Source organism: Mastomys coucha, unplaced genomic scaffold, assembly GCF_008632895.1.
Source record: "Mastomys coucha isolate ucsf_1 unplaced genomic scaffold, UCSF_Mcou_1 pScaffold15, whole genome shotgun sequence".
Lineage (NCBI taxonomy): Eukaryota > Metazoa > Chordata > Mammalia > Rodentia > Muridae > Mastomys > Mastomys coucha.
In genome coordinates this window covers 25,280,132-25,305,828 of record NW_022196897.1, presented here as the reverse complement: position 1 = coordinate 25,305,828, position 25,697 = coordinate 25,280,132, and the positions used below count along the sequence as shown (strand labels likewise).

The window sequence follows — 25,697 nt, the reverse complement described above, 5'->3', positions numbered from 1 at the left end:
TTTTTTTTTTTTTATGGGGGAGGGGCGCTACAGCATGTCAAACAAATTATGCAATCCGGACTATACCTGTGCCATAGCCATTACTCCTTCTGCCTAGATCTCATTGGCTAGGAAAGCAGAGTAGGTGACAGGGTCTGTCTGAAAATTTTAATTTTTTTTTTTTTTTCAGGGCAGGGTTTCTCTGTATAGCCATGGCTGTCCTGGAACTCACTCTGTAGACCAGGCTGGCCTCGAATTCAGAAATCTGCCTACCTCTGCCTCCCAAGTGCTGGGATTAAAGGCGGGGGCTTTAATCACTGCCCGGCTTCTTTAATGTTTTAACAACACTGAGAAATCAATAAAAACATGTTTTCAAGGAAATATACTATATGCACATGATTTATATACTTGGGTGGATGTCAAGGACTTTATGAAGTAATATTCTTTCTAGGGATGTAACGTATATATGAATGTGAGAAGCCTGCAAGGTCTTAGACGCCTAAGTATATTGCTAGAATCTTGGCCAACCAACAAAGAAGTCATCTCAGGATACTTGGAGGTTAAATCCAGGGACTTGCAAAAACTGTAGTTCAGGGGCCATATCCAACCAACCACCAATTTTTACAAGTGAATTTTTATTAGAAAACAGCCATTCATTCATCTGCGAACTGCTTTTGTATCACTGGTAGAATCAAGTAGCAGTAACAGAGACCACAGGCCCTCAAAACCTTAAAACATTCCCTATGTTGCCATAGAATACGTTTGTCAATCCTAAGCTATGAAATGAGACTACTACCTCTAAGTTTCAGAAACTTGCAGTACACAAAGCAGAAAGTCATTCTGTCAAGATCTGGGATACAAACAATGCTTTAATAGGTTGCTCAGCACTGAATGGAATCCCCATGAGCAGTGTTACCAAGAAGGCTCACAACAGGAAGAGAAATGAAAGAAACCTGTGCACCTTTCCCTGTGGAATCCAGGAAGCTAACTGCTACTAACCTGTATCGTGAGAAGTGGTAAAGATACCCTCTTCCCCACAAACCCCAGCACACCCTCTCAGCGTTTGGGAAAACAGGAAGAGCCTGTGAACACAGTGAGTGAATGTATACAGGATGGCACACTGGAAGTCTCTTTGAAATAAAGGCTGACAAATGAGCTGAATCCTAAGGGAAGGGCTGATCGAATCTATAGCAGTCAATACTAAACTTCGAGGGAGGGATCAAATGTACTTAGTATGAGCTTTCTCTTCAGATCTGTCACACTTACATTATCCAGGTCCTTCCGCAATGCAATTTTGCTAGTGACTAGCTCATGAGCTAAGTCATCGTTTTCCTGTTCCAACCTCATGTTAGCTTCTTGTAGCCGCCTATTTTCCCGCTGCAGGAAGGGAAAAAAAGTCAGTTATGGACATAAGTAACAAATCAAATGGAAATGAGAGTTTTTCAAGGGTTAAGCTTCAAAGTAAGTCTCCAAGTCCTGTGGAATAAAGAGACATGGCTCACACAATCATGTTTCTAAACAAACAATTTCTAATTTTCTGTCTCCTCAAAGTGTGTAACTTACTAAAGTGACCTTTGTCAAGCAGCTGTCTCTGACTGACTGAGGAAAGAACATCCAACCTGGGCAGCTGGTTTGCAGCAAAACAGCTCGTATTTTTTGTAAACTCAATCTGAAAACCAGTCTTGAAATAGTAGAACTGAATTTTTAAAGATAGTCAATAAAACTCGCTCTGGGTACAAGTCTATGATATTAAAACAAACCTCAAATCGCTCGATGGGGTCTTCCTGTTGGGCCTGCTGCTCCCTCATGGTATGGTACTCTTTTTCAAACTTCTTCAGCTTCTTTTGGCTTATCTGTGGAGGAAGTCACAGCACAGATGAAGAAACTGACCAGGGTGGTACTTCCTGATCTGGGCAGACCCATGCCACTACTACTTTGGATGAAAATCTTCATAGACAAACTTAAGCCCAAGGCTGCCAGGAATATATAGTTACTGTGTAACTGGTCTTCTGTTACTTTGTGGGTTCTTCTTTCTTCCACCCTTCTCTACCCTTTCAACCCTCTAACACTAGATAGGAGAGAAAAGGATATCGAGGAAAGGAAAGAGATCCCTGAATAAAGTCAGGGAGGGGTCAGAAAGGTGGTGATGTTACCGTTAGAATACTGCCTGCATCCCTTCTTATCCACTTATCCAGAGGCACTGCTTGCACCTTTAATGGTCTAATACCAATTTACATTTGGTGTTTCCACTTTCATATGCCAAGTGTCCATCAGCACCTGCTTTGAGTCAGGGGCTGATACAGCTTTGTTCACAGCTGAGACTAATCTTAGTTAAAAAAAAAAAAAAATCAGTGAGGGCTTCTCCAGAGCTTGTAAAATCTTTGTAAACAAGGTATATTCTTACTGGGCTCCTCAACTTTGTCCCAAGCTCTTTTTTTTAAAAAAAAATTTTAAGAAAAAGATTTATTATCATACATAAGTACACTGTAGCTGTCTTCAGACACACCAGAAGAGGGCATCAGATCTCATTATGGGTGGTTGTGAGTCACTATGTGGTTGCTGGAACTTGAACTCAGGACCTTTGGAAGAGCAGTCGGTGCTCTTTCCCGCTGAGCCATCTCTCCAGCCCTGTCCCAAGCACTTAAAGCCACTAAGTGACATTGTTCTATAGTAGGGCCATCAAATTGAATCTATTTTTGTGTATTTCCCTTCACCCAGCAACTGATCCTTTACTATATTCATTCCCCTCACTTGATTTCACTGTTCAATATTCACAACTTCTTCCCTCTAGCATGTTAACCATTGCAATATGTAGACTGGCCTCTAGTACAGCTGTCACCAATCCCTTCTAGTATTGGGGAATAATACTATTTTGAGTAGCCCAGTTATTTAGAATTTGTTTCACTTAAGGTGAATGCATCCCATATAAGACCAGAGCCTCTTTAAACCACCTTAATTTCTATAGGAAGCCATCCTATCTTGTCATGACCTTGTTCCACACCAGAGCAGGCATATGCTATATGGCTACTGGGAAAGTTGATAGTGATTTCATAATTCTGGGTCACTCCTTTTCCCACTGTGTTGGTATGGTTGGTTCAAGATTAACCTGTTCTCTCAAAACAGACTGTTTTATCAGATTGTCCTCCCACCTTTTCAGCTTTTCTCTGACCCAACTGCCCTCCAGCCCAGTTTCTTTCCCTTTTTCCTCTGCAAGAAACTCATTCTCTTCCTCAGTCACCAGGACTGAGCCTTTTCACACTCCCTTTTCCAGTGCTCCTCGCCTCCCCAGAGCTTCCATTTCTAACCACAATATTTTCAGTTGCACAACCAATTCTGCAACCCTTTCAGAAACGAGAGCTGAGTGAATCCTTTTGTCACTCCATTTCGACCTTTTTGTTTGTTTGTTTCTCAGGTCCTCCATTTTTACCTGCAAGTTTTCCAGTTGCACAGACAATCTCCCAACCTTCTTTGAAAGAGACTACAGAAAGAAGAAAAACAAACAAACAAACCAAAAAAATCCCCCGCCTGGGATCGGGGGTGGGGGGATACCCAGCAGTAATAGTCACAACAAATTTTTTGCTGGTGTCCACTTTCATCCCCTGCAATTTCCTCTATGGCATTTGAAATCAAATTTCCCATTTTGCCACATTAGGTGCCACTTGTCTTCTACTACTTTGTAGATTCTTTTGTCTTCTACCATTTTCCCACGTTTTCAACTCCCTAGCACTAGACAGGAGAGAGAAAAGGATAGAGAGGAAAGGAAAGAGATCTCTTGAGTGACGTCAGAGGTTAGATGGGGTGACAGTATTGTCAGACTACTTCCTGCTTATTAGGGGTCTTAAGTTCCTTGGGGCAACTTTCATCTTTGCCATCAGGAATTATTGTTTCTTTTTTTTTGTTCATTTGGTTTTTTTTTTGTTTTTCGATACAGGGTTTCTCTGTATAGCCCTGGCTGTCCTGGAACTCACTCTGTAGACCAGGCTGGCCTCGAACTCAGAAATCCGCCTGCCTCTGCCTCCCAAGTGCTGGGATTAAGGGCGTGCACCACCACTGCCCAGAAATTTCTTGTTCTTCTTTGCCCACAACTATTTAACAAACCATGACCAACAACAACCAACAACCCATGGTGCCTCTTGGGGCCCTAGCTTTTATATGCCCTCTAAAAAAGTCCCCAGAACCTCAAATGTCATACAATTGCAGAAACTATCTGCAGCTGGCAAAATAACACCCTTGCTAGAGCATGAGACAAATTATAGTCAACTGCTATGGTCAATATGAAGCAGCCCCTTATCCCACACCTGAGATTAAAACAAAAACAAATTCTTATATTTCTGTTTTTAAAGAAACCAAAATTCCAAAACTGTCACCATAACAGTATTCTACATAACACCTTGTTCACATGAATTTGGGGCTCTATTTGCCCTTAGTGGTATTAGTTGTCATCTTCTAGTAGTAGTAGTAGTAGTAGTAGTAGTAGTAGTAGCAGCAGCAGCAGCAGCAGCAGCAGCAGCAGCAATAATGGCACCATTTTCTGTGGGACATATCAGCAGTGTTGCTAAATACAAGATGCATCCCAGCCCTAATCATCATCTAAACGATCAAGAGGTTCTGTTTTATGAGTAAAGTTGTCAAAAAGATTGTAGTGCCAGTTGGTAGTGGCACACACCTTTGGTTCTAGCTCTTTGGAGGCAGAAGCAGTGGACCTCAGAGGCCAGCCAGGAGAACCCTGTCTTGAAAACAAAACAAGAGAAGGAAGAAAAAGGGAAAAAGAAGGAAAAAAGAAAAGAAGAAGAGAAAGAAAAGGAAGAAAGAGGAAGGAGAGTAGGAGGAAGAAAAGTGCTAAGTGTAAAATTGGCGCCTGAAGGCCTGGCCACTGGATTCCATTCAAAGCCCAAGTCCACCAAACTTCTAATACTCCCTAGGCCTCTTTCCATTGTACTATCCTCTTCTGTTCTGCCTCCAACAGGCACAGTTTTCTCTGCCCTTAGAAACAGATTTCACTATGCCACCATCTGTTCTCAAGCCGCCTCTTCTTGTAAGCCCCAAGGTGGAACCTTCCACTTTCCTGAAGCCACTGTGCTTCTTTTCCACTCTCTCAGTGATCCCACTCCTCTAGATTTTCATGCTCCACCAGGACCAACCATTTCTCTTCCTCTTGGGGAATCTTCATTCTTTCCCTTTTGGCTTTCTTCTCAAGCCTATCAGGAGTCTCTCTGTACTGGCATGCTTCTCTGGCAGCAATCCTAACCACAATTATGAGTGAACCTTCCCCTATGGAAGAGTTAGGAGAAGGATTGAAGGAACTGAAGGAAATGACAACCCCCTAGGAAGACAAACAGTTTCAAGAAACCCAGACCCCTGGGAACTCCCACAGATTAAGCCACTAACACAAAGTGCATACATTGACTGGTCTGTGCCCCCCAGAACTGCCTTGTCTTGCCTCACCGAGAGAGAATGCCCCGTACCTGTAGAGCCAAAGGGAAGGGAGATGCTGGGGGAGGGGTGTTGGGAGAAAAGCGGGGGAGGTAGGTGGGTGAGGGAGCATCCTCTCAGAGGCAAAGGGTGAAAAATTCTGGGTGGGGGGACCTGAAAGGGGGGCAACATTTGGAATGTAATTTTTTTAAAGAGAAAACCCTTCAGGATGCAGCTCTCCTTTGTTCAACTCCTTTTAAACAGCTAACTCATTCTCTGTTTCAAAAACTAAATTAAAAAACTATGAGTTATAATAGCATGATAAATCAGACATGTTCAGTTTAGAAAATGACTATAAACCTAGTGCTTATTTGTTCAAATCATCAATTATCAACATTAAATTATTTATTTTTCCAATCAACTTCTGGCCCACAGGTCCAGGTAAGTACAGATAAAGAATCTAAGCACAATGGGTAAGCTCGATGTATGTCTGTAGCCTGCTAGTGGCAGTGCCTGTGTATCTTTCTGGTCATCCTTTGATCTAGCTCAAGCATCCTGGTGGATCCTTTCTCACTGGCACTGGTCTTCTGTATGGGCTGTAAGCAGATGTGTCTGAACTGGAGGGTTTTTTGTTTCTGGAATCCTGGCATTGCTATAGCCACTGGCAAGGGAACAACCTTTAGCTCTGGCTACAGTCTCCAGAAAGATGCCTGTTAAACATAGGAGTCCACAAGCTAGAGAGGGATATCTCTCCACATATCCCTGTATTAGCGAACTCGGGAGGAAACTTTTATGGTTCTCCTAAATGACTCGCCTCAACAAACAAACATACACACAAACCAGAAACCATACATACATAAACATCTGTGTGATCAGTGAATTTATGTACCAATCCTATTAGATAAAGATGAAACAAAGTAATTGAGGCTTTTGGGCAGCATACTCTTCTACCCAGTCTTGTTTGCAGTCTGGGCAAAAGAGAAGTGAGGGCAGGCAGTAAAGACAAGTCTCTCTTGAGCACCTTCTAAAAGAAGAGCAGACATCATCTCCTGTATACCTTCACAGACCTTCAGGATACTTCAGTGTTTCATTTTCATTCAAGGTCAAGAAAGGATTAATACTTTCTCCATAATAATATACATTGAAAGGCTAATTTCAAAATAATTCCTATATTTTATTATCTTTGATTGAAGCTGGCCTGCCTTAGCATCCTTGGTGTCTGGTGAGTGTGGTGAATGATGGGTCCACCTCATGCACACAGGTTTTTGCTCTTCAGTATTTTCACCTTTATTATTTATTTTTATAATTAAAAAGTACTATAAGAATTATTTTGGGCTGGGCAGTAGTAGCACATGCCTTTAATCCCAGCACTCGGGAGGCAGAGGCAGGCGGATTTCTGAGTTTGAGGCCAGCCTGGTCTACAGAGTGAGTTCCAGGACAGCCAGGGCTACACAGAGAAAACCTGTCTCAAAAAACCAAACCAAACCAAACCAAAACAACAACAACAAAAAGAAGCCATGCCAAGACTGGAGCTGTGGTGTGGAATCGAAGTGAGGAAGGAACATTGCTAGATAGTTGTTTCTTGTCTAATGATGATGTGATCTACTCAGTCTATCACCAAGGTGTCCCGTCTAGAACTAGATGCACACAAAACCTCTCTCACCTCCCCTCGTTTCCAGGTCTAAAATTCCAATCTCTCTACCAGCTCAGTCTCTTCCCATCCTTCAGCCTCAGTTGTCGTCTCTCCCACAAACTCTTGCCTCACTGTGACTTCCTCCATCAGTGACACATGTGCTGCCTTCCAGCTCTTACAGATGCTAACTTTAGGAGCTTGAATGTCTGCATACCAGAACCAGCTAGTTCAGGTTGTCCTCACAGCCCAGCTCCCAGGAAAGAGAGTTGGCTCCCCTGCTAACTGAAGGGCAGAAGCCCTTGAAGCAAGAACAGTGATTGTGATGGAGGTTCACACATACCAGGCCAGCTCTTCTCTATGCCCTTAAAGCATCAACTCAACGCCTTCATGGACCCTACCAAGTCCACAGCTTCTTAGGTGCTACATCCTTACTGTGTTGTGTTGTGTCTGTTTTGTTTGCCACCATACCACTAGTGCCTAGTTAATACTTGAACAGGATCAGGTCTTCTTTCATAGTCTGCCATCATCCATGTTTTTCTAAAGCATTAGATACATAAATTCTGCCAAGACAGAATACTATTCTTTACAAAATTCTGTCACAGAGTAAGCATGAAAATACTTAACCAACAGAGACATAGTCTCTACTCAAATATACATACTCACTTTTTCTTGTACTTAAACTCAGGAGAGAGGATAGGTTATGCATTCTGCTCCAGAGCTCAGAAAGCTCTGGTAGCTAACTACTATCAGAAGGCTTTGAAAATTATAGCGTCACATAACGAGGTACTGTTACCCTCAGCAAGACTGAAATGGAAAGCCAGGCAGTGGTGGCACATGCCTTTAATCCTAGCACTTGGGAGACAGAGGCAGGAGGATTTCTGAGTTGGAGGTAGCCTGGTCTACAGAGTAAGTTCCAGGACAACCAGGGCTACACAGAGAAACCCTGTCTTGAAAAACAAAAACAAAACAAACAAACAAACAAACAAAAGACTGAAATGGAACTTGAGCCCTTGCTCTGCTTAAAGTTTCTTTCAAGAAAAATAAACCAAACTTCTGGACTAAGTGTGGGTTGTAACTTAAGAGGAGCAAGTTCATGTCAGCACTTGGCTCTGAGAAATAGTACTACTGAGAGGTTCCTCAGCATAGGGCTTAGTGAGTAACACACCACAGCTCCAGTCTTGGCGTGACTGATGACTTGCTTATCTGTGAAATACTAACAGTGCTTCTGAGTGTTAAGAGGATATCCTGACAGAAAACTATCATGTTCAGTGCTCAGAAGGCTCTGTAGCACATGGGGAATTTTTTTCAATAAACTGTAATTATTCCTTGCTGTTACAGTTATTATCTGCAACCTATCTGTAAGGGGTTGAATATGCTTGGCCCAGGTAGAGGCACTGTTGGGAGGTATCGCCTTGTGGGTGTGGGCTTTAATACCTGTGTCCTAGCTGCCTGGGAGCCAATCTTCCAATAGCAGCCTTCAGATAAAGATGCAGAACTCTCAGCTCTGCCAGTACCGTGCCTGCCTAGATGGTAATGACTAGATGATAATGGACTGAACCTCTGAACCTGCAAGCCAGCCCCAATTAAATGTTGTTCTTTATAAGACTTGCATTGGTCATGGTGTCTGTTCACAGCAGTAAAACTCTAACACACTATCTGAATTAGGAAACAGAGCAGTCCTCTGCATAGGCACTGCATACATCTAACTACATAAATAAGTACATTTACACAGAGACATATGAGGTATCCTGGTCTCTGGAAAAGGAGCATGTTTTCAGAACGCCTTCAAGAAAGTTTTACAAAGGGATTGGTAAAGGTAGGAGCTTGATTGTTAAAGCTACCTGGCCAGATTGAAGCCTAGTTTCTGGGTGATCGGGTGGGTTGTAGGGAACAAACAAGAGGTCTGGTGCAGAAGGGATCCAGATGCAGGGCAGGGTTGATGAAGACAACTCAAGAAATTGGACAATGGTCCACCTTCCAGTGACAGAATGCTTAGGGTAGTGTTATCTTTTGACTTACCAAGGATTCTCTAGACAGTGAGATGCCGCTATTCCTACTACTTTATGCCTCAAAACAATTTTTGGAGACGGATAGGGTTATCACCTCATTTTACTATCAGTAAAATGATAGTAAAATGTCAGTATTTATACTTGACAAGTATAAATAGCCAGTGTTTACCAGCAACACCACAAGAAATGTCTGGGTGATTCTTGTTTCCTGCCATCTCTGTAACACGATTGTTACTGAACACGGTCTTCATCCCTCAGAACATCTATAACTGTGCTGACCTGAACTAACATCAGGAATGCTCTAACACCTCACTTGATGGACATAGGCTAGGTAGGCCACAGAGCCATGAGCAACAGCTGCTTAAGGTATCATCTATCTACAATACTGCTGTCTAATCTACTCTGCATCACACAAGCAGATAGAGGCCCAAGGCTGGCAGTCTAGAATATCTGATGTAACTAACCTTTATATTAAAGCTTTTAACTTTTTATTTGTTCAAATAGTTCATACTCAGATTCCTTTAAAGATTTTTGTCATGACACAGAATCATGCTTTTGAATCTGACCTGAAAGTTTTTCTATAGTACAAGAAAAAATTAGTAGCCAAGGCCCCAAGAACAGATAGTGAAAGGAACATTGCTTTGTTAACGAGGAGGCAAGTGCATTGCTGCCTGTGCACTAGCCAGCAGCATTGGAGGGCTCTCTGTGGAGAAAAGAGGCACTAGAAATACACATATTTCCTCCTAGAAATCTAGTTCTAAAATGTATGAATTAATGAACAAAACACTAGTCTTACCTAGCTTTAGAGGGTAGTGTGACTTTGGTACTTTGTTCAGAGAGAAAGTTTCCACCCAGACAGAGGTTAGTCCTTTTTAGAACCCAGATCTGAGTTCTAATCAACTCCATCACTTACTTACACCCTTGGTCTAGGCATCACTAAACAGACCCTACAGCTCACCATGAACACTCATTCACTATGTGAAGCATTATATTTAAGAGTCTGAGACCAAATAATGGGGGAGGGGAGGCTTTGTGGGTACTACACACCTAATACTTAAAATTCTACTACTAGTTAACTACACAAATGATCTGGGTAGAGAATAAAGCACAGCCAATATTGCTTTCAGCTCATGAGTAACTAACTCCTGCATGCCGAAGGGTTTTTTTTCCAACAGCAAATGGTTAAGATTGCATTGGTATGGAGATACTGATCATCACTGTTTTCTTTTCTTATAGGCCTTTAGTCCTGCAGACTCATTTCATGCCTGAAATGTCAACTTCCACAGATATATGGTTCACACTGCCACAGCAGGATTGTTGTAAAGGAGCAGAGTGTCCATACTTGACCTTGGGGACTCACTGAGCTACCTCACGCTTTTTATTTAAACTAGTCTTATACCTCACGCTGTTGGAACCCTACTCCTCCTCTTCCTCCACAGCAAACAACACCTATGTAGCTTATCCAAGACTAGTCAGAAACTAGGGATGCTCCTGCCTCTAGCCTCCCAATTCTGATGCCCAACCCTTTCATATTTCTTGAAAACTTAAAAGGGCTAGAAACTTTTTTCACTTTCCTTACTCTTAAAAATTATGCATGACACACAAGTATGAAAGTGTCATGGAGCTTTTAGGAAACTTATGAGGAGGATATACTCAAATGGTATTAAGAAACTGTATAGCAGGGGGGACAGTTTCCTGTTTACTGAATCATAAACAAACTGAATCCACTGGTGGACTAGTTGGTGAGCCTTGATATGACCTGAGCTTTACATTAAGAATATGAGGCCTCCTCAAGAGGCAAAACTCTTCAATCCCATAGCTCATCTAAAGACTAGGGGATGACGGGTAGATGGGGTGGGAGGGGGAGTAAAAGTCCCAAGAAACCAAATGAATGGGCACAGAATAAATGTAGAGAAAATTAAGGCTCTTGGGGCCTAGAGAATATGGTGCTTTCTAAGCAACACAGCCATCTTGTGGCCATTTCAGATGCTGCCATATCAAACTTATTCCTGTTTTGCAGGAAGAATAGGAGGCTTAAAAGAGAGTGCAAGGTCAGAGGCCTCCTGTCACTGTCCCAACAGTACACCTGTCTCAGATCTATGCCTGCTGTGTCCTCCCTACCCGACACTAAACTGTGAAGAGTAAGACACTTGTAAACTAACTAAAAGTCACAGCATTATTACAGAACCAAAACACAATAACATACAAGTATTAGTTTGCAGGCATATAAGGCAATGCTGGTATCAATCAGGAGGTACAACCCAATGAACGAAGCACAATTTTAAACATTTAAAAATAACAGGATACCAAAGAACGGTAGAGGAGTCAAACACCAGAGAGCATTGTGTCTATTTTTTGTGCTGCCTCAGGCCTCCTCCCACAGGTAGTGCACAGGACACAGGGCTCAGGAGGCATTTGCCAGTAAATCCATATCACATAGTTCCACTATGCCAATAGCTTAATTCTACCACTCTCTCTGTTTTCCTCAGTATGTGTTGGTGTTTAGTACAGTAGCAAGACTGAATTACCTCTGTGCATTCTTTACTCCATCTTTTAGCAGAAAAGTCTTATGTCCTTCAGCCTGGTGAAGCTACAGGCTTCCTATGCTGAATGGACTTCAAGAAAAATTAGCCTCACCTAGAATATATTTTGGACCCATCCAAAATATATCACAAACATGCAAAATTCTTCAGGTCTGGAAGAAATTTCATGTCCAAAATGAAACAGACATTGTATACAACTATTCCAAAGGCAGGGTGTTAGCTTACTTCACTGAAAAGGATAGGCAAGGACAAAGACATAGGTCAACTTGTATCTGAACTATGGAAATAAAATATCACTCTACTAATATATTTTCAACTAATGGCAGCTGGAACCTCTTTAAGACTTGTTAAATAGGAGGAGAAGAGCTCGGCCCTGTGAAAGTTCTGTGCCCCGGTGTAGGGGAATGCCAGGGCCAGAAAGTGGGAGAGGATGGGGTGGCAGGCATGGGGAGGGGGGAGGCAACAGGGGTTTGTTTTTGTTTGTTTCTTTGTTTTTTGGAGGGGAAACTGGGAATGGAGAAATTTACATGTAAATAAAGAAAATATCTAATAAAAAAAAAGAGAAAAAAAAAAGACTTGTTAAAATCATTGTAAAACAATAAGTTGAAAATCAACAGCATATTCAACCTGCCAGCCAGCCAGCCAGCCAAGCAGTATTTATATGTTAGATACTACTCTTAATATTAAGGACTCAGGCCAGGCAGTGGTGGCGCACACCTTTAATCCCAGACTTGGGGGGCAGAGGCAGGCGGATTTCTGAGTTCAAGGCCAGCCTGGATTACAGAGTGAGTTCCAGGACAGCCAGGGCTACACAGAGAAACCCTGCCTCAAAAAACCAAAAAAAAAAAATTTAAGGATTCAGCATGAACTAGTCTTCCCTTCTGCTGTCGACTTGATCTTTTAATGAGGTCATGTGACTAGAAGATACCTCTGATGTCTGACTGGATGAAGCAGTGGTAGAACCATGCACACTGCTAACACTAGGAGAAAAATTAGCTGGTGTAAAGCATGGAGGGGTGAACATGCTTAGTGTATGTCTGAGAACACAAGCCAGGGGGTCTGAGGAAGAGTAAGATTTTAAAAAGAAGTAAGAGAGGCCATCAAGGCCTTGTACAGGAACTGTGGGAGACCTTGGGCGTCTTGGCAGAAACCTAAGTCTGAGTCCGAGTTTTCAGTAAAGGAAAAAGGGAAACCACAGATAGAGGGTCTTATAGAAAGGAAATGGTGGTAAGGTAGTCAAGAGTCAGTGTGTACTTTAGTGACAGGCTGGGGAGTGTAAAAATACAAGCTGTGAATAAGAGGAATCAAAAGTGGAAGCACTGTTCTTGTCCTAGGACCCTAGGAGCATCAAGACAGGGACAGAGTGAGCAGAATGGATGTGGCCTTCTCATATACTGAACCATGGTGAGGAGCATGCATATTCTTCGTGTCAGAGCTTGCTTGAGTGTTTGCCATTCATACCTGACTATACAGTATTTTTTATCTCCTTGAAGAAACAGAGATAAGCAAATTCTAGCAGTAGCCATCATTTCTTGAACACTTAGTAATTGTTAGGCAGTATATTAATCAATGTACATACTATTGTGATTAACCCCCACACAGAAACACTTAGCCAGAGTATCTGGCACGCTGTGAACAATCTCAGAGAGGGTTACTTTTCTTATGCTTATAGGAATTATTTTGTTATCCCTTTAACAGACCAGAAGGCCATTCCAAACCCTAGCTGCTTCCTCTAGTCTAGTGTCTGATCTATAGACACTCAGCACAAAGGGTGACATCAAACTCTGCACTATATTTTATATGAGCCTAAATATATATAATCTTTGTTCTGACCCTCTCTACCTTGAAATTCCTATTAAAGCCTCTTAAATTACAACATCTGCTCTTTGAAAATACAAGCTTATGAGAACATTAGTATATTGGGACCATTTATTTTTTGACCATGAAAAACCTGTAAAAATTGTAAAGCCATGTGAAGTTATAAGATTATGAGGCTTCTCCATATTTTACTTCTTTTTAGAGAATTTCTGAACACAATAAATGTCAAAGGGTGAAGGCAGTTCAGTGGAAATCAAGAAAATGAAATTCCCATATACAATCACCAAACCCTGACACTATTGTGGATGCCAGCAAGTGCTGGATGACTGGAGCCTGATATAGCTGTCTCCTGAGAGGCTCTGACAGTACCCGACTAATACAGAACTAGAGGCTCACAGCCATCCATTGGACTGAGCACAGGGTCCCCAGTGAAGGAGCCAGAGAAAGGACCCAAGGAGCTGAAGGGTTTGCAGCCCCTTAGGACAAACAACAATATGAACCCTCAGAGCTCCCAGGGACTAAAGAATCAACCGAAGAGTGCACATGGTGGGGACTCATGGATCTAGCCTCATATATAGCAAAGGATGGCCTAGTTGGTTATCAATGGGAGGAGAGGCCCTTGGTCCTGTGAAGGCTTTATGCCCCAGTGTAGGGAAATGCCAGGGCCAGGAAGTGGGAGAGGGTGGGTTGGTGAGCAGGGGGAGGAGAGAAGGAACAGGGTTTTTTTCCAGAGAGGAAACCAGGAAAGGGGAGAATATTTGAAACATAAATAAAGAAAATATCTAATAAAAAAAAGAGAGAAAAAAAAAAAAGAAAGAAAACAAAATTCTGTCCTTGACCAGGTCAAAGTCTATAAAGAGTTTCTGTTTCAGTCTATCTTTAAACTGGACAGTAACATAACACTCTTTCTACAGCATAGATGGTAAGGGCCAATGAGGTTCAAAAACTCAAAAATGTTAAGATACAATCATCCCTCAGGGTCCACAGAGAGCTGGGTCCAAGAAGCCCTTAGATGCTGAAATCAGAGCATACTCAGTCCCTTTATTATGTCATGAAGTATTTGTGTACAACCTACGTGCATCCTACCACACATAGACAATCTCTAGACTAGTGATAAATATCTAGATACAATATTTAGGGAATATTGACAATGAAGAAAGAAAATGCACATGTGTATTTTTCTCCAAATATCTTCAATCCACAATTGATTGAACCTATAAACAGGAAATGCACAGATATAAAAAAGTCAAAGTATATAAGGTGTTTTGAAAACAGAAAGGTACAAAGGCATACAACACAACATTCTCACTATGGGATATAATTCCATGACCTGATAATGGAAGGTAATGTGTGCTCTCAGCATTGTCACTATTTTGTTTATCTTGATTTTGTGAGTTAGTCCTGCTATGTGGATCAGGTTGGCTTGGTGCTCACATGTAGCCCAGGCAGGCCCGAAACTAATGATTTCAGCTTCCCAAGTGCTGAGACTACAGGTGTATAACATCAAGCTCAGCAAATATGATTTTGTTTTTTATTACTGACCTGACATTACACCTGACTCCATGAGACACCACAGTCAAAATACAAGTTTTATACAACAACATTCTGTAATTATCTTCAGGCTGTATATATGAGCTATATATGAAATACACATGAATTTGGAAAGTAGTACACTTGAATTCTAACCCCAGGATTGTGCAGTAAAAATAAAAATAGCAACAATGCTACTCCCACCAAAACAACACAACAAAGAGCCCCCAATAGTTTCAAAAATACTCTGACAGCAACCATTTAGAAAAGGGCACTCGATGTGAACTATTAATTTTATATTTTAAGCATTAACAATTTTAACAGAAAATCTGAGGCATCAACTAAAATGGGAGATTAAGTTAGTGCAACATTGCTTTACCTTTGTGTTGCAGGCAAGCTCCATGAGCCTCTTTGCATTTTCTTCTGAGCGGTATCTTTTAGGGAGCTGAACCCTGAAGAACTTCAAGGCACCCTCAAAGTCTGTCAGCAGCAAGTCATCCTTGGAAGTCTTGAAGAAATAAGAAAAATATCTACATGTCTGGAGAAAGGTCTGCTATGAAGATACATAAGAAACATTTCACAATCTCAGCAATATTTCTTAGTTTTTGTAGAGTAACTTGCACACATTCCATCAGTGAAAATGGCAGACTACAGGAGCACAACGACCTCTTAGCATGAGATGAAAACTAAATATCCAACAGCACAGGGCAAGACAGCAGACACCTCAGCGCACCACAGACATGTACCTTTAGTAATCCAAGGGCGACATTAAAGATGACACTTATTCCCTGAAAGAGAAGAGACAAGACAGTTTTATTCTCTGTACCTGCTCTGTTCTGTTCACTTCAGGGTCATCACGGAAAGGTACTCAAAGGAGACCCAGTGTCCAGTTTTCCTCAGAGAAGACCTTTACTAGCCCTATCTTCACACTTAAGAAGAATGAATGCTTTTCCAAAATAGTCTATGACACTGAACACAAATACAGTCATTAAATAGTAACCTACAAATATGGCAATCATGGGTACCCCAAAAATGAATTTCCCTTGAAGTCTCTAATCTGTCTTCCTTATCTGAACAAAATGGGAATTGTGGGCTAAAGAACAGGTGGGAGAAGATGCTAACAACTGTCTTCAAACTAAACTCTAACAGTGTCTGGGCCTTGGTTATTATAACCAATATGTTTTTCTTTCTTTTTCCTTTTCTCTTTTCTTTTCCTTCCTTCCTTTCTTTCTTTCTTTCTTTCTTTCTTTCTTTCTTTCTTTCTTTCTTTCTTTCTTTCTTTCTTTCTTTCTTTCTTTCTTCCTTTCTCTTTTTTTTTTGAGACAGGGTTTCTCTGTGTAGCCCTGGCTGTCTTAGAACTCTCTCTGTAGACCAGGCTGTTCTTGAACTCAGAGATCTACTTGTCTCTGCTTTCTAAGTGACGAGATTAAAGATTTGTTTTAAAATATAAAAACAGAACTGTGATACATCATAATATCACAGTAGAAAAGTAATATTTCATTTAAAAAAAATATATATGCAAAAATGCATTTTCTTTTGAAGTGTTCCTTTAGGTCCAGCTCTCTAAAGCAAAAAATGGTGAAAGAATATACACTAAAAATTTATAAGTAAACTGTAGAGACAGTGAGGTTAAATTATTTTCAATAGTTTTTAATCACATTTTCTAAAGTTTCTGCCATGAGCACATTATTTATAATTAGTTGGTTTTTTTTCTTTTTTTTTACACATACATATCTGTCAAATCTCACACTATATCAGGGCTAAGGGCATTTTTCACACTGCCTTGTTCCTTTTAGTGACAATGCTCTACTTCAGCAAACTCCTACCTAGCCCTAAAACATCTCCCCTTCAGCTGACATCATCATATAACTCAGCACACCCCTACCCAGTAAAGCCTCCAGGCAGGAGATGTGGCACACACATGTACTCTCTGCATCCAGGAAACCCTAAACAAGCAAACAAGGTACCAGTTCCCAATACAAATATAGGTATGTTCTAAAGTTAAGACTCTGAGAAAGCAGGGTACTGCCAACCTGTATTCCTGTAGATAAGAAAGAAACCTCTTATTTCAGTCGGTGTCACAGAGCCAAACCAAATACTCTCTAGTCTAAATGTCTGATGTGTCTTTTTAGCAGAGAGCCTCTGAGACAAAGGTGAGCAGAACACTGGCACCAGGAAGAACCACCTCAACCCAGACTTGGAAATACCCAAACAAAACAGAGGACAAGAGATTTGATACAGCTTATAGTAAAGTGTACTGCACACCCAAGTCTAAGTCCTGTGCCTCTGATACATACCTCACATAAGAGCAGGTCGATGATATGGAAGACCATGTAGAGAGGGAATTTTGCAGTGAAAAGTGTAAGGAACCACTGGGAAGCATACATGTGCGCTTCAAGGCTGATATCCAGGAAGTGGTTGTACAGATCAGGAATATATTCCTGAAATAGCAAACTTATTAGTTCTAGGCACATATGCAGTTACACTATATTTCTCAGGCGGCTCATAAATCTACCAGCAGTAGCCTAGAAAGTCATATACCTGTGTAAATATCTCTTAAGTGATCATAGCACTTCAGTTCTTTTCAGACTACAAACTAGCTGAAAGAAAGAGACATTCACCCAGAATAGTGACATGTATTTAGAAAGCTAGTTTTTATTTCCAAGTTGTGAAATGTTTTGGGAGAGCTTGTTTCACTTTTGTAGGGGACTTAAACAGATATCTTTGTAGCCGTGAATTTGCTATAGAAAAGGGCTCTTTTGATCATTTCTAAGACTGACTTAAACACATCAGATTCCCATCCTCATCACACAGTGAGAAACAACATAAATAAAAGCTGTTGTTTCTCAGTCTTTCTGCCACTAGTTTGCACCTATTCATTTAATCCATTCTGAGTTCCCTTTACCTGCATAAGGCGCTCCAACTGGTAGAACTTGCAATGTAGATCTTCAAAATTCTGCTTGAAAAGTTCCCTGAGACCATAGTCAAACATGATCTTGACCAGAACACTGAATGCCTGTTCTTCAGGCATCTGCAACAGAGGCAGTGAATGGGTAGGAAACAAAAGAATTACCTCAGTGTCTTCAGCTTGTTCTCCACTGTCTTATCAGGAAATGGAGTGGTGCATAGAAACCCAACATTAATTGGCTCAGGCAATGAATGTTTAATAACGCCTACTCTGTTCTGCCACTGCCTCTCCCAAAGCAGGATGAATTATGAGGAACAATGATGAATTATGAACCACTAGAAGGACTAATGAGTACCCAGGACAGCAAAGCTTGTGCATCCTGAACAGAGTCAAGAACAGGCCCCTCAACTGGATTGGTGGTGGTGCATGCTTTTAGCCCCAGCACTTGGGAGGCAGAGGCAGGCAGATCTTTGTGAGTTCGAATCTAGCCTGGTCTAGAGAACAAGTTGCAGGACAGCCAAGGCTACAGAGAGAAACCCTGTCTCAATAGAAACAAAGCAATATAAAATAAAACAAAAACAGAACAGGGCCCTCTGGGAGCACAGGATTAGAGGTGGGGACAAACAATCTGGTACATGCTATGTTTCAGCTTTCTGAAATCATAAGGCCTTTGCCATAATGTCATTCTGGCAAATTGTTTTTCCTTTCCTATTATTGTAAAAAAAAAAAAACTACTCATGAGGATGGATAGATGGTCTGGTGGTTAGGAACACTTATTACTCTTAGCAGAGAGCCTGGGTTTGGTTCCTGCCACTCAAATGGTGGCTCACAAACACCTGTATCTCTAGTTCCTGGAGATCCACTGTACTCTTCCAGGTTCTGTAAGCACCTACATGCATATAAGCACACACAAGCACACACAAATACACATAAATTAATAATAAATCTTAAAAAGTAGCTTGTCTCAAAAAACAAAGCAAAACAATAGTTTGTTCTAGAAGAGCCCTTCCCCATTCTCAGTCCAATGCTGTCACTCAGCAGCTGCAGCTGCAGTGGTGTTGAATTGCCAAAGACCCTCCTGTAGTCCTAAGAGGGTCCTGCACATCCACCTAAGAGGAAGTGCATCTTCCATGACAGATGTCTATGTTTCAAACAGGAGGAGAGCACTGGCAATGGTTTTAGCTTCACGTGACTGTAGCAAGGTTCAGAAAAGTCAAGATGGTGGATGAGCTTCTGTGGAATATGACATTGGAGGTGGCTAGAACACAGGACCCGTAGAGAAAAAAGCACAGCGAAAGAACAATACAAGACAAAGCCTAGAAGTTTCTTATTGGAAAAGACAGGGTATATGGGGCTAAATGCTAGCTTTTTTGAATCTGGTGTGGAATGTGGTTCCCCTTTCCCACATGTGAGGGAAAGTGGCTTGATTTGTGTGGCATTTCTGATGATGGGTTGCCCATTTCCCTTGAAGGGAAACAAACACTTCAAACTAAGGCAAGTAGGAGTTCTAAACAGGAGTGGGATTTGAGAAGGGCATTTTCAAGGGATGATACTTAAATGGGTGTAAGTGTTCTTTGAGTGAAACTATAATAAAGAAACAAATAAATAGATGAACCGGTGTGCAAAACAGATATAAAGTCTGGCTAACATAACAAATCATAATGAAAAAAAGAACTTGACCTGTTTATTAATGTCATAGCATTAGCATGTTCCAAATCACTCAGAACCCTGCTTTTCTCCATTAACTCTACTGTGCCTGAACCACCAAGCTGAGTTCACAATGGAGAAAATAGTGATTTTCCTTTTTACATGTAAAGCCATTTTCACAAAATGGCTTATAATCCTAAGAGTTCCTGCCCTCTCAGAGCAAGCATGTGGGCTTTATTTTGCTTGCATGGTTGTTCCCACAGAAGCCCATGTTTTCCTCTCTAGCTCTGTCTCTTTGTCCCCTCCTACTGTAGTCACAGTTATATCTATTTAAATTCCATACATTTAGCATCTACTTAATATAAGGTCCCTTTGGCAGTGATGCTCTACTGTATTTTCATGGTTTTAAAGTATCTCCATAGCAGTGTTATACAGAAGGTTAAATGACACTGAAGAGAAGTCCATGATTTTCAGGTCCATGGCACTATAATATTTGTTGGCCAAGAGGAGCCTTTATTCTAAACAAGGTCTCTGTTACAGTCTTGCACTGCTCATAGATTTTACCTTTATGGAGCCATTATAATCCCTAAAGGCATGCTTGTACAAGCATCTGCTTACAGATGGTGGCATCACTAGCTTTGTACTGTGCTCACTCTTAAGCTTCTCATTTCCAGCAGTACTCAGAACTGCTGACACCACATGGGTAGTATTCTTGCCACACATTTTTAAGTTAAATAATGAGAAAATGTTTGGGTAAATTAAAAATATGACACATCTTATGAAACAATATGGCTAAATCTTTTTTTTTTTTAAACAGAGGTATTATGGTGGTTTAGATAAAGTATAAGGATAGAATACAAACAAATGCAGCACCTGACTTGTTGCTGGATCACAGTCAGAGGAACAGCCATAAAAGAGCCACATATGGGCAGGGGATATAGCTTACTCCTAAAACACTCACCTAGTATGTTTGATGCAACAGAATAACCAATAGCTAATGAAGCACACATCTGCTGGGAGGGGCACTGACTGAGGACTGTGTGCAAGGCAGGACATCAGTGTGGGATGTGATCATATTACAATTATGATGCAGAATGCCCTTACAAGGCACAAGCTCAAATGTTTACTACTTTCTTTTAAAAGATAGTCTTCAAGAGTGCCACATACCCTCATTGCACTTCTTTCCATAGTGCCATTAAAATAAATTAAGTTTGTAAATACACAAGCTAAAGACTCTGTCTAAGGATGTGGCCAAGCCCAACCTCAAGCCTTGCTTAAAGTCTAGGCAGGCACATGGATTAGTGACACAGACCCAGCTACTCACATGGAGAAGCAGCACAGCTGCGAGGAAGGACTGGCCCTGGCAGTAACCAATCTCTTCATCATACACAGAGTATGCCTGCATGGGGAAAAAGGTGCTTAAATAAATTAGACATTCATGTTTCAAAAAAAAAAAAGGCAGAAAACCCTCAAACAAGCCCCCAAATTACATTTTGTAGTTTGTCTTTTATATAATATCAAAGAAGCCGAACCGCCATTCGAAACTAATACTTTTATATTTAAATATGAAATACCTTGCATATTTTATATAAGGAATCTTGTCCATCTCCTCCCGTGTCCTTGAAATAGTCGTGAGCTGGAAACGTGCGGTTAATATCTCTGGTGATAGCACTGTCTTGAGGAGACTCCTGTAGAAATAGAGGGAGGGGAACAGGAGCATTAATAAGATAAATATCTATTTGGATTTGTATAAAAGGGTTTCATTATTTATGTACTTAAAGTGTTATAACACATATTCATGTCTGTACTTTTTACTACCTTTTCAGGGGGCTCATCACTTAAGTAAGAGTAATAAGGCTGGACAAGATGGAAGAAAGGTGCCATTTCATTGTACATACCTGATGCTATATTCCCTATGCATTGCAAACAAGTGAGACTAATGACCTTTCTACTGTATAAAAGAAAATGACCTGCTAAAAATCAGTTTTCCACATAAAAACATTTAAGTTTAGCACAAAGGAGGAGGCAACATGCTTATGATAGAAAAACAAAGCTAACATAATGTTAATCTACTGACACAAAGCTCACATGCCCATTATCAAATGGAAAAGCTAAGCGTCTTAACCAGAGTTCCTAGGGGGCAAATGGCATAAGGATGCAGAAGAAGACCAAAAGAAGGCCCAGGGTGCAAATGCCCTACAAGAAACTTCCATTTCTTCCTCCAGAAGAGAAAAATGGTCTCTGGATCAACAAAAGTAAAAATGCTTGCATAAGGCATTATAATGCCATGTCCATGAGGCACACCAGCACTCTGATAGTCTAACCTCCCTAACAGTGTTCACCTGACTACTGCCCTTTCCCATGCATCATGGGAACAGACAATGAGAATGCAGATGGTCAAATGATAACAAACTAGAATACCACGAGAAGCATGGGCTTGAAATACTTGGTCTTGGAAAATATGCTGAAGAACTTGGAACTAATCCATTGGATTTGACATAGGCCAACCCATATGAACCCACCCACTAAAATTCTAATGATGAATTTAGTAAGTTCTTGTCAGAATAATAACATTATAAATCTCACAAAGTTCTGAAAACAAATCCATGTCCTTGACAATGTACCAGAGAGATTTGTGTAATGATTTTAAATTCACCTAACTACTGCTGCTGTCAACTGAAGTTTATGTATGTTGAGCCCAGAAATAATATCAGACCCTGCTGTAACTTGTATGTCCTTTTGAATACTTGGTCTTTCATATGAGTGTTAAAAATACTTGCTGCAGTTTATAAAAATCAATTATCAAGAAACTGTAAATAATTGTACCTTGTCTCTTTATTTTAAGCAACATAATAAAACAGTTTAAATAGCTCAGAAACTAAACATATTAGGCTGGCTAAAATTAAAATACCAAGTGTTGGTAAAGTAATGCAACAACTGGATCTCTTAGAAATAATGATTAGGCTATACCATCATGCAATCACTTTGGTCAATTACGTAGCACAGTCAGTAATTACAAGTTTACTATTTGCTAATAAAAGGCTAATGGATGACTCTAAGACCGAGGTAGAAAAACCCAGAAAACCATGCAGCATTTCGTATTACCAAAAAAGACAAAAAATAAACAAGCAGGATTCTTTTTTTTATTACTACAACAAACCACGCCACCAACCCATAACAATAATGCTACCCACAAGATAAGGCCTACACTGATGGAGTCTGTCAGAAAGACACTGACAGCCAAGGAAAATATTCCTGATGCCAAATAATTAAGTAACAAAGGGATAAAGTAATATTGAGTTACAGTCCTGAGTGTGAGAGAAATATCCACGAGTCTCTACATTTAGAAAAAAAAAATGGATTAAGTAAGTAGGATAAAGAGTTACATCACCCAGGCAGGCTAATTTCAAATAACTTGTGTATATACTATGTTCTCAAGGAATACTCTACTACTCAAGCATGGACACACTTCCTTTGGAGGACTGAAGTACAGTATGGAATGAGGGCTGGGTGCACAGAGTAACCATGCTAGGGAGAAATCGAGAATCCTGGTCTCACAAAGACAACCAAGATTAGTCTTAACAGTGGTAAGTCATTCTGCTAGAAGGCACTCTTCGTGTTACAAAAATGGCTTTTACTTTATATCTTCATCTTTCAAATTCGTAACTTCATAAGAAAAATACTAGACAATTTCTTAAAGGACAGTGTATGAAATGCCTGACCAGTAAGTATCCCTTAAAACCACCACAGCTTGTGTTCCTTTCATTAGTACATGTCACTAAAGCAAAATCTAGATGCTAGGTGGACTCATTTCTAGTGACTCTTCCTTAGCTCTGTCATGATGCTTGACATGTGGTGGTGAGACTGGGAAAAAGGCTCCTTTAAAACAGCTGTTGATTAAAATTTAAGGAAGTCATAGTAAGTGGTATTTCCTTGTTCCCACATCAAAATTGTTTTAGTTCAAACCAGTGGTACTGCAGTCTGTAACCTCTCTGGATGTCTGTTTTTATACCTTACTTTGAGAACATGGCAACTGGGTAACTTTTCAAGAGTAATAAGGCTCTGGGAACTGGAGGAAGTGCTTTGAATACATACTCTTTGTAAACTCAAGCTGGAAAATAGAAAGCTAAGAATGGCAGGAAGAAAAAGAAAGTACCCAAAGAAAATGCAGTGTAAGGCTGCCATGAGAAATAACAAGGAAGGGGATGGTACTTCCCAAGTAGTTTGTTACCCAAATCAAAAGTTCTCAAGAATAATGTTATCAATGCCATAAAACTGTATGGAACACTTCATAAGATAGAAAAGCAGCCCACTTAAATACAGTATTTATCCATGAGACAGAATATATATATATATATATATATATATGTCTATATGTCTCACTATATAGCTCAGGCTGGCCTAAGCTTTCTGGGTCCTAAGATTATGGGTATTTGTCAATCATAACTTGCCCAAGTCCTATCTTTAAAATGTATTTTCATGAGTAAAATATATTATACTGGTTCCATGGCCTTGTGTTTTTGTTGCTGTTGTTGTTGTTTGGTTTTTTGTGTGTGCATGTGCATGTTTGTTTGTGTTAATACAGGCAAATCATGAGGACAACTTTCTAGTCAGTTCTTTCTACACTGTTGAGGAATCACCATTCATATCTGCTATCACTGTAAACTTTGGCCTAGATGCTCTTGAGATATATGTGCTGATTCTCCTGCCTCTACCTCCCTCCCACCTCACCACAGTAAGGATTACAGTGCAAGGATTACAGATAATTGCATCTAAAAGCCGATGTGAGGGTCTAACTCAGGCTGTCAGGCTTGTATGCCAATCTAAAGCCTTAGCCTTTACCTGCTAAGCTACTAACTCAACCTGCAGCTCCTTTTTAAAACAGTGAACTATATAGCTTGTTAGAAGTGATTCTAAAATATATATATTTTAAATTCTCTATATAAATTCATGGGATAAAAGCCCAAAGAGAAAAATAAAATAAAATTTAAGTGGTACTGAAGACAGACAGCTTCATTCTGTGGGCTGCCCATGCATCTTCTCATTTGTAATTTTGCTGTATGTTTAGAAGCAGGGCTGACCAGCTGGGGCTACAGCTCAGTGATACAGCACCTGCCTTGCTGATTGAGAGAACAAAATAACAAAACATGGGACTGGAGAAATGACTCAGCATTTAAGAGCACTGACTGCTCTTCCAAAGGTCCTGAGTTCAATTCCCAGCAACCACATGGTGGCTCACACCATCTGCAATGTGATCTGACGCCCTCTTCTGGTGTGTCTGAAGACAAAACAACTACAGTGTACTCATATATATGATAAAACGCACGCACGCACGCACGCACGCACGCACGCACGCGGCAGAGATCAAAGGCTACCCCCTGGTGTAGACTTTAAAAAGCCAGGGAGTGGTGGTGCACGACTTTAATCCCAGCACTTGGGAGACGGAGGCAGGTGGATTTCTGAGTTCGAGGCCAGTGTAGTCTACAGAGTGAGTTCCAGGACAGCCAGGGATACCCAGAGAAACCCTGTCTCGAAAACAAAACAAAAAAAACCCAAAAACCAACCAAACAAAAAAACAACCCAAACCCCATGATACAAAGATGTTATAACATTTGTGCAATATAAAAAAACCTGAAATATTTTGGAAGTTGAATTTCAACTGTATAAACTGTATCTAATAGCTTTTCTAATTTGATGGAATTGAAAAATAATAAAGAAAAACTAATAGTTGTAATAGCTTTATCTGTTAACTTCTTAATACTACACCTACGTTAAGGGATGTACCATGAGAATTCTTATTAAAGAAAAAAGTTATGTATAGTAATCATATTTAGTACTTAGATAAAAGTTGTCAATATTTATAAAAAAGTAGGAGCCCCCCCCCAAACCTTATGCCTTTCCCTAATAACATGTGCTCTTCTATTGCTGTGATAAATAACACGACCAAAAGCAATTTGGGGTGGAAATGAGTTACACATTCTAATCACAGTCCATCATAGAGGGGAAGACAGGACAGGAACCTGGAGGCAAGAGCTGAAGCAGAGCCCATCAAGGAATGCTACTTGCTGGCTTGTTCATACTTAGCCTTCATTCTTATAGTACCCAGGACCAGTAACCACGGTCTACACTGCCTACAGTGGGTTGGGCCTCCCTACATCAACCATCAATGAAGAAAATACCCCTAAAGATCTGCCTACTATCTATATATGGAGACATAG

The 25,697-nt window shown here is 40.6% G+C and overlaps 1 protein-coding gene across 6 annotated transcripts in view; it reads right to left on the bottom strand.

The window, feature by feature from the left end:
• The window catches only part of Rabgap1 (RAB GTPase activating protein 1), a 130,506-nt gene that overhangs the window by 10,889 nt on the left and 93,920 nt on the right, over positions 1 to 25,697 (bottom strand). For all 6 annotated transcript variants that reach the window (XM_031370054.1, XM_031370056.1, XM_031370055.1 and 3 more), the window contains 8 exons: positions 21,054 to 21,167; positions 20,804 to 20,878; positions 17,830 to 17,955; positions 17,222 to 17,365; positions 15,671 to 15,712; positions 15,304 to 15,432; positions 1,740 to 1,832; positions 1,246 to 1,356 (listed from right to left, as the gene is read on the bottom strand). In XM_031370054.1, the coding sequence (XP_031225914.1) occupies positions 1,246 to 1,356; positions 1,740 to 1,832; positions 15,304 to 15,432; positions 15,671 to 15,712; positions 17,222 to 17,365; positions 17,830 to 17,955; positions 20,804 to 20,878; positions 21,054 to 21,167 (834 nt within the window). The remainder of the gene's footprint in view (positions 1 to 1,245; positions 1,357 to 1,739; positions 1,833 to 15,303; positions 15,433 to 15,670; positions 15,713 to 17,221; positions 17,366 to 17,829; positions 17,956 to 20,803; positions 20,879 to 21,053; positions 21,168 to 25,697) is intronic.